The sequence below is a fragment of the Leptodactylus fuscus genome, chromosome 3, assembly GCF_031893055.1.
Source record: "Leptodactylus fuscus isolate aLepFus1 chromosome 3, aLepFus1.hap2, whole genome shotgun sequence".
In the NCBI taxonomy this organism is placed as follows: Eukaryota; Metazoa; Chordata; class Amphibia; order Anura; family Leptodactylidae; genus Leptodactylus; species Leptodactylus fuscus.
Genome location: NC_134267.1, coordinates 155,126,725 through 155,145,844, shown reverse-complemented (window position 1 = coordinate 155,145,844; position 19,120 = coordinate 155,126,725). Strand labels below are relative to the sequence as shown.

The 19,120-nt window shown below is 41.7% G+C and overlaps 1 protein-coding gene across 1 annotated transcript in view; it reads left to right on the top strand.

Annotated features, from left to right (window-relative positions):
* Positions 1-19,120, top strand: part of LOC142196907 (anosmin-1-like) — a 41,659-nt gene that overhangs the window by 10,105 nt on the left and 12,434 nt on the right. The window contains exons 2-6 of the mRNA XM_075266888.1: positions 5,108-5,170; positions 7,610-7,650; positions 9,024-9,253; positions 10,894-11,078; positions 15,958-16,087. Coding sequence (XP_075122989.1) covers positions 5,108-5,170; positions 7,610-7,650; positions 9,024-9,253; positions 10,894-11,078; positions 15,958-16,087 — 649 coding nt within the window. The remainder of the gene's footprint in view (positions 1-5,107; positions 5,171-7,609; positions 7,651-9,023; positions 9,254-10,893; positions 11,079-15,957; positions 16,088-19,120) is intronic.

Sequence of the window (19,120 nt, the reverse complement as noted above, 5' to 3'; positions counted from 1 at the left end):
TAGAATGATGACATTTTGACATGGTGTGGGAATAAGCGGAGGTGTTCACAAGTGAGTACATAACAGTTGTCCTTGATACATGTATAAGATCTTATTAACACTGAAATTCTGCAGCAATTAACATCCCAGTATTCTACTTGCCTGACCCTATGATCGTGCACCTGCAGACAGGGGACCTAACGTAGACACTCAGGTCTGCTCAGTGATCCTGCCTTTTACAGGAATATAATATTACATTATAGGATATTACATTATAGGCAATAATACAAAATTCATGTGGCCCTAATTTGGTTGATCACTTTGGATACTCTTTACTTGCTCGAAGGGTACCTTGACAATAAGCCAAATATAAAATGGCCCATTCTGGAACACCCAGTGATCAACTTTGGACAATCCTTAAAAAAAAAGTTGATCCTACTGGTATGACCCCCCGAATTCAACTGTAATCCGTGGGTACACTTTGCAGTAAGTAGTCAATTTCCCCAGAAGACAATGCCCATTCATGAGTTGCCTGTCACAGCATGTCAATTGTACCTAAGAAAACACAGACAGTTTCCCTATAGGTATAATTGTAGCAGAAATTCTCCAGTATCCAGTGCCATCTATTTTGCCTGACAGAATAGTAGAATCTAACACACTTTTGGTGCCTGAAAGAAAAAACAGACAACGCATGTTTTGTTGTTTTTATATGATTTAAATCTATGGAAAATAGATGTCAATGGATGCTCATTCATTGGCATCCATTTGTATCTGATTTGATTCATTTTGGATCCATTATGAGGATGATAAAAATGTAAAGTGAGTATAGCCTATGTATTTATTTTGCTAAGTGTGTACATGATTAAGTCTCTGCTTAAGTGATGAACAGTCTGAATACGCTACTCGCCTCTATTAAAGGGGTATTCCTATTTTGAAAATAACAAAAGAAAAATGTGTAAGAGCTAAAACATAACTTTTATTGTATGTATAATAAAATGTATTAGTACATATACACAAGAGGTGAGCTTTTCCGGGCCAGACATATAATGGCTAATAGGATCCTAGATATTGTATTCCCCACTGCTGAATATATACACCACCAATGTCTGTATATAAAGCGTCTATTGCCCTGCGCACCAAAAGGGTAAGTAAGTAAGGATACAATATTTATACAGTAATTTTACTTTGCGGGTCCTTTACTCCAAAAAAAAGTCATATTTGCTTGAATGTGGGTCAACTGTGACCATCAGACACCTTATATAGATGATGATCATTATGAATTGCCTGTACATTGATACAGTCCTATGAAAAAGTCTGGGCACCCCTATTAATCTTAATCATTTTTTGTTCTAAATATTTTGGTGTTTGCAACAGCCATTTCAGTTTGATATATCTAATAACTGATGGACACAGTAATATTTCAGGATTGAAATGAGGTTTATTGTACTAACAGAAAATGTGCAATATGCATTAAACCAAAATTTGACCGGTGCAAAAGTATGGGCACCCTTATCATTTTATTGATTTGAATTCCCCTAACTACTTTTTACTGACTTACTGAAGCACAAAATTGGTTTTGTAACCTCAGTGAGCTTTGAACTTCATAGCCAGATGTATCCAATCATAAGAAAAGGTATTTAAGGTGGCCAATTGCAAGTTGATCTCCTATTTGAATCTCCTCTGAAGAGTGGCATCATGGGCTACTCAAAACAACTCTCAAATGATCTGAAAACAAAGATTGTTCAACATAGTTGTTCAGGGGAAGGATACAAAAAGTTGTCTCAGAGATTTAACCTGTCAGTTTCCACTGTGAGGAACATAGTAAGGAAATGGAAGACCACAGGGACAGTTCTTGTTAAGCCCAGAAGTGGCAGGCCAAGAAAAATATCAGAAAGGTAGAGAAGAAGAATGGTGAGAACAGTCAAGGACAATCCACAGACCACCTCCAAAGAGCTGCAGCATCATCTTGCTGCAGATGGTGTCACTGTGCATCGGTCAACTATACAGCGCACTATGCACAAATAGAAGCTGTATGGGAGAGTGATGAGAAAGAAGCCGTTTCTGCCCGTACGCCACAAATAGAGTTGCCTGAGGTATGAAAAAGCACATTTGGACAAGGCAGCTTCATTTTGGAAACAAAAATTGAGTTGTTTGGTTATAAAAAAAAAGGCGTTATGCATGGCGTCCAAAAAGAAACAGCATTCCAAGAAAAACACATGCTACCCACTGTAAAATTTGGTGGAGGTTCCATCATGCTTTGGGGCTGTGTGGCCAATGCCGGCATCGGGAATCTTGTTAAAGTTGAGGGTCGCATGGATTCCACTCAGTATCAGCAGAATCTTGAGAATAATGTTCAAGAATCAGTGACGAAGTTGAAGTTACGCCGGGGATGGATATTTCAGCAAGACAATGATCCAAAACACTGCTCCAAATCCTCAGGCATTCATGCAGAGGAACAATTACAATGTTCTGGAATGGCCATCCCAGTCCCCAGACCTGAATATCATTGAACATCTGTGGGATGATTTGAAGCGGGCTGTCCATGCTCGGCGACCATCTAACTTAACTGAACTTGAATTGTTTGTCCAAAATACCTTTATCCAGGATCCAGGAACTGATTAAAAGCTACAGGAAGCGACTAGAGGCTGTTATCTTTGCAAAGGAGGATGTACTAAATATTAATGTCACTTTTCTGTTGAGGTGCCCATACTTTTGCACCGGTCAAATTTTGGTTTAATGCATATTGCGCATTTTCTGTTAGTACAATAAACCTCATTTCAATCCTGAAATATTACTGTGTCCATCAGTTATTAGATATATCAAACTGAAATGGTTGTTGCAAATACCAAAATATTTAGAACTAAAAATGATTAAGATTAATAGGGGTGCCCAAACTTTTTCATAGGACTGTATATAACTGGTACAAGCATTATTGGAAAGCTCTTCAAATAAGGAGAAACTGATGGAAAGCTTTCTAATGTCAGCACTTCCTCTCGGACGATATGCTGTATGCACAGGGATACACATGGCGCTATATCTTTTTAGCATAAAGGTTGATTAATGGCAGTAACTGCTGCTAGTGCGGACTTTATGGGTTTTTGGCCAGATGTACTCTCCTATATATTTAAGTGAACAAATCTGCTTGTAATCCCCAGATCATGCTTTATTATGTGGGTAAGTGTCCTTAGAATGTATTCTGTGATGAAGAAAGTGTCTGTCCTTGTCAGAGATAATGGACATGATATACAGACGGTCACTGGATGTCGACTTCTCAGAATATGTTGAGGTCTTTGTCTTTTATCTTCGGTGGTCTGAAACACAGTAAATCAGACCCCCAGTTAAAAAGGTTATCACAACAAACTTAAGCAAGGAGACTTGTCATGTGGCTTGTATAGTGAAGTGTTGGTAATCATAGGAGAATCCTCCAAAAACCATCTCAGGAATCCAGCAGACGCTCCTCAAATGAATTTTGGAATATCACAGGAAGAAGGTTTGGAAAGCTTTCGCAGTGATTGTATTTTTATGTTTTGGATATTTATTAAAATTGGACAATGGAGAACATTTCTAAAGAAAAAAACAATTGGAGGAATTTTTAACTAACCAAAGAGATGGAAATGTTGCACACTGAACAAACTGAATCCACTAACTGTATCAGGTTCTACGGAGGTGTCATCCTTTTGTTGGGAAAATTAGCAGAACATTTAGATCTAGTTTTCCACTTGACAGAGATGCTTAGCATATCCTTAGATGTACATCGGACTTACTGCAACTCTGTATGCCTCTCTCATTCAGCGGGTTGATATGATGCTTTATGGAAGTGCCATCTAGTAGCACGTGAAGTGAAAACAGATCGTGGTTTTCTTTTTTGTATGTTACTGTGTGCGCCTTTAAGGTGGTAGGAGCTACCACCTTCCAGAAATTGGCCTTATCCAAGATTGGACCGTGCAACTGTTTATTTGTTCATTTCTGATCTATGCATTTTATCATGCATTATTTGCTGTGTATTTTGCTGAATATGCTAATGTCTTGTCACACGTTGGCAATCACTTTGAGGTTGAGGCCCCCGGTAGCAGGCCGCAGCGAAAAAGCGCCGCAGGAAAAACCATAGCGGAAACACATTGCACTTTTTCCTGCAGCATTTTTCACAGAAAATCCTGAAAAGAGTTTCCCTCTGTGGACTTTCTTCTTCAATCAAAGATATAGGGAAACCAGTGGCATTTCTGTAAGTATAATTGACAAGCTTTGATTTCCAAAACCACAACAGATTTGGAAATCACAACATTCCCACTGAAAGTATTTTTCTGCAATATGTGCAATTCACTAGAATTCCATCCACTTTGCAGAGACTGTAAAACTGCATGTTTTTTCTTACCACGGTGTTTCCACTGCTTCTAAATTGCTACACTTACGCCATGTGGGGACTTGGCCTAATAATCACTATATCTAACTCTGTTTGGGGTTTTAGGGTGCATTCACACGGAGGAAAATGGGGCTGAATTTGGTGTGGAATCTGTATCAGATTCAGCATTGAAAAAAAAGCCTCCCATTGACCTCAATGGGTTCCTTTTTCTGCTAGCTTTTTTTCAGCACTGAATCTGACGCGGATTCCACACCAAATTCAGCCCCATTTTCCTCCATGTGAATGCACCCTTCTAGAAAAAAGACAATGAGAAATTTCTTAAAGCAAGCAAAATCTGGTTGCACCTATTGACTGACTGTGCAGCAGTTTGGGTCTCTTGGGTGTCACTTGATATACAGTCTTTGTTGGTCAATGGTTTGATGCCTTGCAGGCATCCTGGATCCTGTATAAGAAGTGTTACCATGTATTAGGGTCTTCTCTCCAGACCTCCATTGTAACTAATCCATATTTCATTTTGTATGTTGGCGAATCTTCCACTTATCAGCAAAGAGGTTCCCATACAAGCAGTCCTTACAACTATTAAGGGAAACCCATCTTTTTTTCATTTATTAATGGTACTAGAACATTATTTTGATTAGAATATCATCTTCTCCAATTTTTAAGATTAAGAAAGCCAAGGGGATCTTTCCTTGGAAGAAAATAAATCTCGGTCTGTATTATAATAGTACATAGTAAAATACATTTTTTTATGTTCTTTCTTTATTTCAGTGTATGCAACCATGCATGAGAGAGTGGGATGTCATGTCAAAACAATGTCATAGGAAATGTGAGGTAAGAATCAATACTTAAAGGGAACTTGTCACAATGAAAATGCTATGTAATCTGCAGGCAGAATGTTATAGAACAGGAGACATTAAACAGAATTATATATAATGTTCAGATAAAAGAGCCAATATAACTTGCTAGTTAATTGTGTATTTCTCTGTTCTTTTTACGCTTAGAAGGAGTCATTTAGTCCACTGGGCAGTGCTATCTATGAATGACAGCCTCCCCTATGTCTGTGCATACAGAGATGTCAAGATCGGCTCACTAATAGGACTGCCCACTGGACTCAATGGGGGAGATTTCATATGCCTTGGACTCCAGTTTTCTGACCTGGTTTAGATTTCAGTACAGACACACAGCCCTGCTTAGGGTGTGCCTGAATTATGGGCAGACATGCACCTTGTCATAAATGAACACAAGTACAAATGCTATTTTGACCTAGGTGAAGTGAGAGTAAATCAATATACCGCACTCTATTAACCCCATTCAGGGGTCAGAAAGAACTATTTTACACTTCTCCTATAGTGCATTTTATTGTCAATCATTGTATAAATTTCTAAAATAACATACTATATATCGGACTATTTTAAAACTGGAGGGTACTGATGTAAATAATATCATCACCAATATATCTAACAAGTATCCACTCATAATTGCTGCCAATTATCGACAGTATTCTCCATAGCATGTCTGCAGTATATGCCTATGAATTGTGACCTGAACACTCTGCATATCAAGAGCTAGATAGACTCCTCCAAGATGTTTGGCCCATGCAGGGCATTGCTAGAGCCTTATTAGAGATAAAAGAGACATTGATCAGTACTGTTCGAGCCCTTTTTAGGGTTCATCAGCTAAATGTACTTTGCATAACAGAAAGAAGGCTCCAATAGAGAAGAGAATAGAACTGGGTGTGAACGAGGTCTCATTTCACAAGCCCAGCCATTGCTGCTTGATAGCAGAGGTGGTCTAAAACCTAGGCAACAAGCTATAAATACTAAGGAGATATACTGAGCAATGTCCGTCAAACAGAGCAAGGTGAACTGCAATGTATTGGGTAAAACCATTAGCTTATGCTACATGTATATGACCCTGGAATATCCTATTAATAGCTAAAATTTCCAGGGAAAAAGATCCATAGCAGCACACCTAGTTTTAGGTCATAGGGGTCCATATCTCCAGGTGGACATACTCCAGTATAAGTAGTTTAAGCCAACATCATGAAATGTTTTGCTCGTTGACAGCCTATTCTCATGCTACATGCTTGAAAAGGGCTGTTTATAGCCAAACTTTGCATGATGTTGGATTGAACCATTAGTTAGTTTCAACACTATTTGGAGTCCATGTGCAGTCACAATAATTGAAACTGGAGTACTTCAGATGTAAATGAACTCCTGTGTTATCCTAACTAGCTTATAACAACTGTAGCTACACCAATGTAGTTGTGATGGGTGACACGCCATGAGGCCAGCACCAGCTGAATAAACAGACCAAAATTGAGTTAAATATCTTTGGATCAAGATTACAGTATATATGTACGGATTGATTTAAAATGTAGAGAAAAATACAATTAGCAAAATGTGTCCATTTTGGAGTGTTCATACTGATCACCAAATACAAAATAATGGCGTCTGGTCTGATAGAAATCATTGGAGGATCAAATATCTGACTGCATTATAGACAACACTGACTGCTATGGCACAAAACAGATCTGTCGTACAAATACAAGGAAAACAAGTCTAAAAATAAATAGCTATATTCATGACAGATTGTAGTTCTTCCCATAATATCTATACAGCGTGAAATACATATCTAATCCATATAATGTGAAGGATATTATGTAGAATATATACAGATCCATAATCTTCCTATAACATTATGGATTTATTTGTTTAAACTTCTATGTGTAAAATATAGATCTGTGTTACATATTTTTCCAGTTGTTCAAGATTTTAGGGGCCACAGGATGCGATTTAGAGCCAGGTAGGTTAACAACACTCTATAGCAGCGGTCCCCAAACTTTTTTGTACTAAGGACCACTTTCAGGCAAGCCAATTTTCCAGTCGCCGGGTTTGAACACAGAAGTATGCATATTTAATTACTACATTTATATATTTCCCTATACTTTATTAAGGGAGATCTCTCCATATTATGCATAGCTTATTGGTGATATGGAGAGAGCTCCCTTAATAAACTATAGGTAGGGCGGAGGGGGGGGGGGACCATAACTCAGGGAGAACTATTAGTGTAATAGTGCCTTAATAGTTCCCTCCCACACACAGGTAATGCCTATTAACTGAGGACTCCAAAGAGTTGAAGCCAGTGATGAAGTAGGGAGCTATCATCTCCCGGCTTCACCACCTGACCGCTGTCTTTGCTCCAGGCGTCCTTGGAGCACGAGGCGTGATGTAGTGACATCACTTACCTCATGCCTGTTATTTCTTAAAGACTCTGGGACCAGAGAGAAGTGAATGGTGGAACAGGGAAAGGTGAGTATTAAGGCTTATTTTTCTCTTTGATATATACAGTTGGGGACATGAAATTGTGGGGGCAATCTGTAAGTGGGGGGGGGAGACATGATAATGTGGGGGGTAACCTGAGGAGTGGAAGAACATGATACTGTGGAGGCAACCTGAGGGATGGGGGGAGATGATACTGTAGGGGCAACTTGAGGGGTGGGGGAACATAATTCTTTGGAGGAAACCTGGGGGATAGGGGGATATGATACTATGGGGGCAACTTGAGGGGGAACACATGACACTGTGGGGGCAACCGTGGGGTGGGAGGACATGAATCTGGGGGTGGGTAACCTGGAGGGGGGCATTAAAAAGTTGGGGGCAGTCTGTGGGGGGAACATGACACTGAGGGAGCAACTTGATAGGGACATGAAACTGTGGGGGGAACCTAGAGGGGCATGACTCTGTGCGGGCAACCTGGGGGGGACATGACACTATGGGGGTAGCCTGGAGGTGGGTGAAGATGATACTGTGGGAGTAACCTGGGGGGACATGAGACTGTGGAGGAAAATTCAGTGGAACATGAAACTATGGAGGCAACCTGAGGGAGACATGAGAGTATGGGGGAACATGATACTGTGCGGGAAACCTGGGGAATGGGGGGACATGATACAGTGGAGGCAACCTGAGGGGGACATGACAGTGTGGGGACCACTTGGAGGGCCCATAACACTGTGGGGGCAACCAGGGTGGTGGAGAGGGCATGAATCTGGGGGGAACCTGGAGGGGAATCTTTTGGTGGCATTATGTTGTATGGGGCCAATGGGGAGGCATTATACTGTGTGAGAGCCACTAAGGGGCATTATACTATGTGGGGGCCATTGAGGGGGAATTATAATTTGTGTAGATCAAGAATTTCTAAGTGGTGGTGATGCCCACTTTTGAAACCTTTGCAAAAGACCCACCTATGTGTCAAAACGGCCCTGGGTTGGAGAAAGGAAAGTATAACTTCTCCTATTCCCATTAAAGTCACACCAAACATCGGCTACATTTTGGAACTGAAGGGTCTACAGAACCTTTTAAGTGACTAAAAGATCATGTAGTCAAAAGGACTAGCTTTACGAATATACCCTGGATGGCAGATGGAATGGTGAGGCTGTATAGTACATGTGGCAGTCAGTACAGGTTGAGAATAATTCATAATTATCATATAAAGTTAGACCAATAATATTTCTTCAAAACCAGAATTTTGAAAGACACCTTCATGACAGAAAATATTGGTACCCAGCATATAAAATACAATCTATAACCATAAAAAGCATAAATTGAATACTGAATTGAAACTGGAATATACTACACTATTACGATACCAAATAGGTGTAACTTTCATTTTATAACTGTATTAGTGATCATTACTGTCCTCTGCAGAAGCGACATGAGTGTATAGCCAGCTGTGAGTTTCTGAAATCTCTGCAAGTGATGAAGCAGGGCCACTGTCCGCCTCCTCACAGAGCCTCTGGGTTTGCCGCTGCCTGTGTACTGAGCTGTAGTGCTGACACTGACTGTCCTGGATCAAAGAAGTGTTGCACCAATGGATGTGGGCTGACCTGCCAGACACCTGTCAATATGTTTAAAGGTATTTAATTCAAGTTTATTGACAGATTTTACATAACATGGATGAACAAATGTAGGTATTTACAACAGAGTTTGCATTCTTGCCACACATTCTAGAGCAGGGGTGCTCAGGTAGTTTTAGTACAGGACTGTTGACTGTGTTCTGGCATCAAGTAAAGGACTGAGCTGACCAGCAGCTGAACACGTCTAGTATTTATGGTATCTTTCTGAGAAAGACACGTCTGACTATAAGACTAAGTTTAGACAAGAAAAATTTGTAAATATATTTCCTAATGTGGCATTGTACTGTGCGGGGGGAGGGGGGGGGGGGCTAATGGGCATTGTGCCGTACGGGGGGGAGGCGGCTAATGTGGCATTGTACTATGTAGAGGGCAACTACTGTGGCATTATACTGTGTGCAGAGGCACTAAGGAGCATTATACTGTGGGTGGCGTCATTAAGGAAAATTATACTATGGGTGGGGTCACTAAGGAGTGTTATACTTAGGGTGCGGTCAATAAGTAGCATTATACTGTGGGTGGGAGCACTAAGGAGCATTATACCCACACAGTATAATGCCCAACTACACAGTATGCTCCTTAGTACTCCCCCAGTATAATTGCCCATTAGTGCTCCCTCACATAATTAAGATTAACATTCACCTCCTGACCACTATCCCCCAACCTCCTTTCCCATACATTAAGCAGCAGTCGGGATTGGCAATTGGGAATGATTACTGATCCTTGCTGCTGCTAATGTAAGGGAACAGGGCTTGGGGACAGAGGGTGGGAGACAAATGTTGTTCCTGGCTACTGTAAGAAATAGATGGGAGGTGGGAGTAAAGACAACTGTCTGCCAGTTCAATATCCCTGTTTTAGAGTATAGTGATATATTGGCAGTTGACTAGATAATACAATGTGGCAAATTTACTATTATGGTTAGGACTCCGCAATAGTAAATTTGCCACAATGTATTGTGGTTAGTAGTTCTTAGTTAGGACTCCACTTTGGCATTAAATGCAGCAAAATGCCAAAACCCTGGCATATCTAGTCTCAGATTACATTTTTGCAGCACACTTGAGAAGTGGGCATGACTTTATAGGAAATAGGTCGCAGCTAGGGGATGTTTGAAATGCAACTAAATGAACCATATTGTAAAACAAATTTTGGTAAACTTCTAGCCCAAAGTAAGTTAAGTTGAGATAGTCTAAAGTTGTACCATATTTATCATCATAAGCTACTGTGATACATTTGGGGCATTTCCAGACTGTTGGTCCAGGTAAAGCTTATAAGAACCCTTAAGTTTAAGCTTTTTGCTACATTTTTCACAATAGTTACTCCATAGTATTATGTATTCACTAGGAGTCATTATTTTCTATATTTGGATGGTCATGTTGGTAGAATTGCTTCCCCTTATGAGCTCAGCTTCGCTGTTATGCAGTGTCCGATGCCAAGTTTGCTTTCCAGTAGCAACCAGCAGAATTGTCAATGCAGCTCTAGGATATAATTCAGACTGTAACTCTAAATCTGCATAAGATACATAATGTCATGTACATATTTTTTTATGTAGATTACATATTTATATAAACTGTATAATGTTGTTCGATGGTATTTTCTTAATCATGTTATAGAGTATTATTCTCACTAGTTCTTAATCTTACAGGTGTCCCATTGAGACCACATACTGAATTCACTTTTAATGAGTACTTAAACAGAACCATGAAGATAATGTGGAAATCTAAATTCAACATAACTGCTGAACCCGTTTTATATATCCTGCAAAGACGGTGGAATTATGGCATTCAGCCTAATGAAGATCAGTCCACACACTGGCAGACAATAACTGTGGTCGGTATACAAACCTCAATAAAAAGTGTTTTTTTAAAACCTAACTCCAAAATACGTGAAGTTGTTTAACAGGTTCTTCTATTACCAAAATGGTGGAGACAAAGTGGTTACAGTTGGATTTCTTTAGGTGACAAATACAATTGTGGCTACACAGAATTAATGGGGTTGTTTGGTAATATAAAAAGTTATTTAATAGTTTGAATATGCAAATTAATAATTATTAATAATTTAATTAAGAAGGTCAATGACAGATGCAGGTGTTTATTACAAGGATTGCCATCTAGTCACAGCGCAGTGTTTCCTTTTTAACTAAAGTATCTCCTAGTGAGAAAACGTCCCAACCGAATACCCAAAAGTAGCAATTACTCAGAAATATTAATAAGACAAGGCTTTGTTTGGAATCTTCATTAACAGTTACGCAATGGACCCCTCACTGTGTTTTATGTTTACTTACCTCCACCTCCCCTGGGCCTCCAATAACAGGGCTGATTCTGGCTTTTCTGCTGCCTGAGGTGGTAATTGATGGTATTCCCAGGTGTGTGTGTGTGGGGGGGGGGGGGTCCCTGGGCAAGTGTACCATAAAAAAAAATACTCACCTATCCCTAGCACTCTAGTGTCTGCTGCCAAAACCTGTTTGGTTTCATACCATGTCTTAGGGCTCGTTCACATCTGCGCCCGGCACTCCGTTCTGCAGGTTTCCGTTTCCTGCATAAAACAGAGGCAGGATACGGAAACCTGCAGGACTCTTTCTCACCCATTCATTTAATGGGTGAGAAAGCTGTCCGGCCGTGGGCGGTGGCGAGCGTTTTATGCTCTCCGCCGCGAAACCGTGTTTTTTAATCCGGACACAGAGTCGGACATGCAGTACTCTGTGTCCGGATTTAAAAAACCAGTTTAGAGGCGGAGAGCATAAATTGCTCATCACCGCTCACGGCCGGACCCGGTCTGTGCTTTCCGTCTTCTTGCATTCAGAAGACGGAAAGCACAGAACGGAGACCAGAACGCAGGTGTGAACCTAGCGTCAGTCCAACAGAAGTCCTTTGCCCCACGTGACCACTGAGGCCAATCTGCGGTCACTGGAGAGGTACCAATGACATAAGTGAGTGAAATCTCCAGTCCCTCTCCAGCAAACACTGAGGCTGCTTATTGGCCTCAGCAATCACTTGAGGTGCAGGGCTTCTGGGGAATGAGGCAAAATGCGTGATCAAATGGGCTGCGTTGGCGGACATCAGAGCGCCAATGACAGGTGAGAATTTTTTTTTTTTTTGATGCACCTCCCTGTTCTCTTCAGTGCTTCTGCCTGACGTCAGAGATAGTATTGCCATTATGATGCATAATGACACTGACATAGCCCACAGTGACCAGTAGCGACCCCCAAGTATAATAATCGCAGTTTCATGTTCAGTCTAAACAAAACCATTGAGTGAGTTTGCTCAAGTACCGCCTAAGGTGAGATGCTCCTCTCATCTCATGGCAGTTGTGGCCCTGTCTGCTAATTATACTCTGAGGGTCTGAAGAGACTCCACAGTATAATAGTAGTTTGTGGCAAACTCTACGAAGTATCATCATGGGGGTGGCGCTATCAGTAGTATGTACCCCTGGGGGTGTATATACTGTAGGCTGAGAACAAATGCCCTAGAGTATAGTTACATATTGATAATTGGCCAGATAATATTGTAGCAATTCATTTATAAATGAAATTCTACTTTAATTTCAATAGGCAACATTTTCTTTGACACAAACAAGCTCATGGGAGCCCAGTTTGCATATTGTCAGGAGCACATCTACTGAGTATAACGGGAGCTGTGCTGCCATCAATGATGGGTTTTCAGCCTGCAATGGGATAGTGCAGACTGTACTGTGGCTGCCTGTGGTTTTACTTAAGTAAGTGAAAGCATCAACTGATAATAGCTTTCCCTTATTACCGGCTACATAGTGACCTACAAAACTGCATGGCCAGTAATAAGGGAAAGCCAGTAGTCAGTTACAGCTTTATTTACTTAAAGGGTTAAGCCCATCTTCAGGATCATATTTAAAGCGTAACTAAACTTTGGGACAACTTTTGATTTTCTGGCAGTATTTTTGGCATTAATACATTTTATAACACATAGCAGGCCAATACTGGATAGCAAGTGTGGAGAAACTCACATTAGAATAAACAGAAAAAATTTCCACATTCTAATAGTATAAAACTATTCAAGTTTATTAGTATCTAAATATAAAAAACATACAGATGAAAATAACATCATCCAATACAAATACAAATATTGTGGGGAATCAAAGAGATAAACCAGTAAACACCAAGGTGGTATGTGTAGTACAGGGTAACACAAGTAATAGGTAATGAATAGCGTATCTGCAAAAAGCAATATATATGCCCAAAAGACCATAGTATATATTATATGACTACAAAGAAACAAGTATAATCACCAAGTGAGAGGTCTATCAGGCAATGACAAATACAAATGCATGACCCATTTTTACCACATCACACTGTTCCCAACTGATGCCATTGAATGCCATCAACCTGTCCATCTTCCCTTCATGCCTCAGAGAATGTCTGTACAGGGGCTCCATGTACCACAGATATAGACAAGACAAGAAAACGTAGGAGAGTCGGGGGGTGGGGGGGAGAGGAGGGGGAGAGAGGAGCGAAAGCGCAGCCAGAACCCCCCTCAGGAAAAAGAAGAGGAAAAATCAGAAGACTCCTGGAACACTACCCAGGGCCGCCAGTGCCGTTCAAACCTAGATGGGTCAGGAGAGTCCTCAGCGACCAGGGCTTCCATTCTCCGAATAAGGAGGAATTCCTGGAGGAACTCGAGAAGGGTTGGCGGAGTGGAACTGCGCCAATGCCTCAGAATAACTGCCCTGGCAGCCATGAGAAAATGTCCCAAAAGATCTCCCGTGATGTTGGACAACTTACCAGGAATGACCGACAAAAGGGCCAGTTGGGGCGAAACTACGATGGTGCGTTCGCACATCTTAGAGTACAGGGAGAAGACCGCGTCCCAGAACAGACAGAGAGCAGCGCACTCCCACCAGATATGAAGCATGGAACCCCTCTCGGTGCCACAGCACCAACACCAGTCAGATACAGTGGGGAAGATCCTGTGAAGGAGGTCAGGACACCTATACCTTTCCTGCGCACTACAGGGCAAAGCCAATTTGTGGGACAGCGTAAAAGACTTGTCCCAGTCAGCAGGTAGCAGACCCGAGGAAGGGTCGGCATTCCAAGCGGTCACATAAGAGGGGAACCCAGGTGTAGCGTCCGCAAGAAGAAGGACATACAGGAGAAACAGCGCACGTGGGGGAGGGTCCAAGGAGACAATGGTGGACTCCAGGGCTGACAAGGGTGTAGAGAGCAGGGGTGGAAGGGAGAACTTTCTGAGAAAGGATGCTAGCTGGCCATATTCCAACCAGAAGAGGTGAAGGTCCAGATGGGACAGACATAACTGAGCGAAGGGAAGGAGGGAAGAATCACCAACCACCTGCTGGAGGCAAACATCATCGCGTTTGTCCCAGCAGAGGGATCTGGGCACTGAGCAACCCGGGGGAAACATAGGATTGTCAAACAGGGGCATCAAAGGGCCCGGGACCCGTGCCAACCTCCCAGTAGAACACACCAGATCACAGACTTTAAGAAAATGTAGGGAGTAGAGATGAGCGAGTAGTACTCGATCGAGTAGGTATTCGATCGAATACTACGGTATTCGAAATACTCGTACTCGATCGAGTACCAGTCGCTGTTCGAATGTAAAAGTTCGATGCAGAACCAGCATTGATTGGCCGAATGCTATACAGTCGGCCAATCAACGCTGGTTCTTCTCCTACCTTTAGAAGTCTTCTCCGTGCAGGTTCCCCGCGGCATTTTCCGGCTCTTCATTCACTCTGCCAGGCATCGGGCCTGGGCAGAGCCAACTGCGCATGTCCACTTGTAGTGCGGGCATGCGCAGTCGGCTCTGCCCAGGCCCGATGCCTGGCAGAGTGAATTCAGAGCTGGAAGACGCCGCGGGGACGCTGCACAGAGAAGACTTCTCGGAGGATCCAGCCCGACCCTCATTCGTGGACTTGGTAAGTATAATTTGATCGAACGTTGCCTACCCCTGAAACAAGCATTTTCCCCCCATAGACTATAATAGGGTTTGATATTTGATTCGAGTAGTCGAATATTGAGGGGCTACTCGAAACGAATATCGAACCTCGAACATTTTACTATTCGCTCATCTCTAGTAGGGAGAGGACAGAGTGCCCGGAATATGCCAATTTTTTTAATTTCTGCTAATTCATTTTATTCTATTGGTGACAAAGATACATGTCACTGCTAGTTGGAGATCCCCAATCTGCATTTTCACATGGTGTTCTCCGATTGCTATTTGAGAAGCTGAACATGGGACAATCTGATACTCTCAAGCTCTTTACTAAGGTGTGTGTATTCAGTTAATGTGTTGAAAGTTTTATTGATTCGTCACCAGTAGTGACCAAAACCATGCCGGTACCAAGTCACAGGTAGTGATCAAGAAGTCTCACACTAGGTTAACTGAAAACACTGGCCCCGTAGCACCTATCTTAAACCTAGACTCACACAGGCTAATGATTGGGAACAAACTTCCCTACAAATGCTTTATCTGCTCATGTTAAAAGATCTCAAGGCTAGTCTGCATATCTACAAGAATAAAAGGGATGACCTGACTTTTGTGAATTACAAGTCATGTAGTTGTTTTATGTCCATAGACCAAACATGGTATGCCATATTGTATGTAATTCCTAATGTTTAGTAAACTGTAATAAAAACTAAAATGGTCCCTACTTATACAAATGATATAATTTGATATAGAAATTATATGAACATATGTCATTCCTTTCCTATTGTGTTTATCAGACAGCAGCCCACCATTTTATTTTGATGGATATAAGACCAGGAAGATGGTACCAGTTTCGGGTGGCTGCAGTTAATATGCATGGAACACAAGGTTTTACCGTACCAGGTAAACACATCCATTCCACCAGAGGTAAGAAGAACATATATATGTACATTGTAAATTTACCTAATGCATCACTGTTTTCTTTGCTCAATACATAAATCCCAAAGTAACCCAATATCTGTAAATCTATAACTTGCTCCACAACAGATGAACAAACTAACCTTTAGATTTTGTAACATTATTTCCACACTCTTATCTTCTCAAAACATGCATGTCTACAACTTTAGAAATGTGAAGACCCTCTGCACTTTTTATAGTTTGATATCCGTATGAGTTTCCACTGTGATTCTGAAAGCAGAATTATACCTATGTATGCTTTAGGTAAGGAATATTGGATTGTGAAAACATATATTTGCTGAATTTATACACAATGAAGACATATTGCTTTTGGCTATGTGCACACTGGTTATTTTAATCTGCAAAAGTTGTAATTTTCATTTTGTAGACTGAGGAATGATGCCAGCTCACTTGGGACTACGAATACCATTAGAACAGTGTATTTCTAACCCATTAAAAAAAATTACAGTTCTGACACTTGTACAGCATGGTTTCTGGCAGGTCACAGCCTACAGCTATATAGTAATCAAATTCAGAGGTCATTTCAGCTTGTTGCACCACATACAGCATCGTTTTATTCATTGTTTTTTTTTCCATTGTGTGTTAATAAGGTTTCAGTGACATATAAACTGTTGTATGACACCTGTATTTTTGAAGGAGTAAGACCTTATTCACATCTGGGTTTGGATTCCGTCCGGGGTCCGTGTGCTTGCCGCCAGATCTCTGCAGGGATCATTTGGAAAGTAGTTCACAATCTACTTTCCTGCCCGTATGATTCGTGTGGGCAGCGTGCAGCAAGCACACGGACCCCATTATAGTCTAGGGGTCCGTGTGCTTTTACTGCACAGCACTTGCAGTTGCGTTCAGTATTCCATTCAGGGGCGAAGTGCCCATGTGGACTCCCCGAATGGAATACCAAACACAGATGTGAACGAGGGGAAAATCAACATAGTTTTCTTAATATTTAAAAAAAATACTTCCAACTTTTTAATCTACAGATTTACATGAAACTTGTTTGTACATCATATTCTATCAAATATGAAAATGTTGCAAAATTTAAATTACATGGGGATCCTATGTAAGGGCAGCATATGACGGTCACAGGTCCTTACTCCTAGTATCCAAAATGGATACAATGTAAGGGTGCATTCACACTGAGTAAACGCTAGCTTATTCTGAACGTAAAACACGTTCAGAATAAGCGGCGTCTAAAGCAGCTCCATTCATTTCTATGGGAGCGGGGATACGAGCGCTCCCCATAGAAATGAATGGGCTGCTTCTTTCACTCCATGCAGTCCCATTGAAGTGAATGGGGAGTGCCGGCGTATACTGCAAGCTCTGCTCATGCCGGAGCGTACACGCCGGCACTCCCCATTCACTTCAATGGGACTGCACGGAGTGAAAGAAGCAGCCCATTCATTTCTATGGGGAGCGCTCGTATCCCCGCTCCCATAGAAATGAATGGAGCTGCTTTAGACGCCGCTTATTCTGAACGTGTTTTACATTCAGAATAAGCTAGCGTTTACTCAGTGTGAATTCACCCTAAGTGCAGTTTAGCTGCTTGAAGTGCTGAAAGAACACATTGGACAAAGAGCTTATGAGGCTGGTGTATTTATGAGGAGAATACCACCCCAGGACTCAGGGAGGTAACTGACAGGCTGTGTATGCACGTACTGCATAGAGGGGCAGGTGGAGGTGGGAAGAGCCCTCTACTGTAATATTCTCACCTATCCCAGTAGAAATAATAAAGGGATGACAATATATGAATAAATTGTATAAAAAAAAACAAGTATTTACTAAAACATCTGGTACTGTGTATGTGTTTTAAGCAAATGTGGAAAAAATGCTGCAAAGTAGCAAAATAAACATAAAAAATAGAAGTGTTAATAGTTTATTTTGGTCAATTAACTAAATGTAAAATGAATGAACGAAAGAGAAATCTATATCAAATCAATATTTGGTGTGAACAACCTTTGGAGCAGGAGTCCTAAAAGTGATGGCCCTCACACAGCCCTCATCTTATCTTAAAGCCTGTTTGGGATTACTTGAGGACATGGAAGGATTTCAGCAAGGCTACATTCACAGAAGATCGGGGATTAGTTCTCTAAGATACAACCTCCCTGCCAAGTTCCGTCAAAAACTGTGTGCAAGTGTACCTAGAAGAAATAATGGAAGGCAAAGGGTTGTCACTAGAGATGAGCGAGTATATTTGATCGAATACCTCCCCTGCATAGTTATTGTTGTAAAAAAAAAAAGCACCAGGAAAGGCGGGAGGGGAATTGAATTTTTCCCGTGTGGTATTCGACCGAGTACACTAATAACTATGCAAAGGGAGGTATTCAATCGAATACTACTATTCGATCGAATACTATTCGCTCATCTCTAGTTGTCACACCAAATATTGATTTGTTTTTTGAATTGTCTTTTGTTCATTCATTTAATCTGTTGCTTTTTCCACTGCTCTACAAGACAGGTTGTCTTTAACGCTCCATTTTTACAGAACATGCCTATTGTTATTAAAGAGGACCTTTCACCATATCCGGGCACAGGCAGTTCTATATACTGCCAGAAAGCTGACAGTGCGCTGAATTCAGCGCACTGTCGGCTTTCCCGATCCGTGCCCGGTGTAAAGCGCTATCGGTCCCGGTACCGTAGCGCTTTACAGTCAGAAGGGCGTTTCTGACCATTAGCCAGAGACGTCCTTCTGCCTCGCGGCGCCAATCGCGCTGTGCTGTGGAGCGGAGAGGAACGCCCCCTCCCTCTCCTGATAATGCTGGTCTATGGACAAGCTGTGTGAGCAGAGGGAGGGGGCGTTCCTCCCCGCTCCACAGCACAGCGCGATTGGCGCCGCGAGGCAGAAGGACGTCTCTGGCTAATGGTCAGAAATGCCCTTCTGACCATAGAAGAGCTACGGTACCGGCACCGTAAGCTCTTCACACCGGGCACAGATCGGGAAAGCCGACAGTGCGCTGAATTCAGCGCACTGTCAGCTTTCTGGCAGTA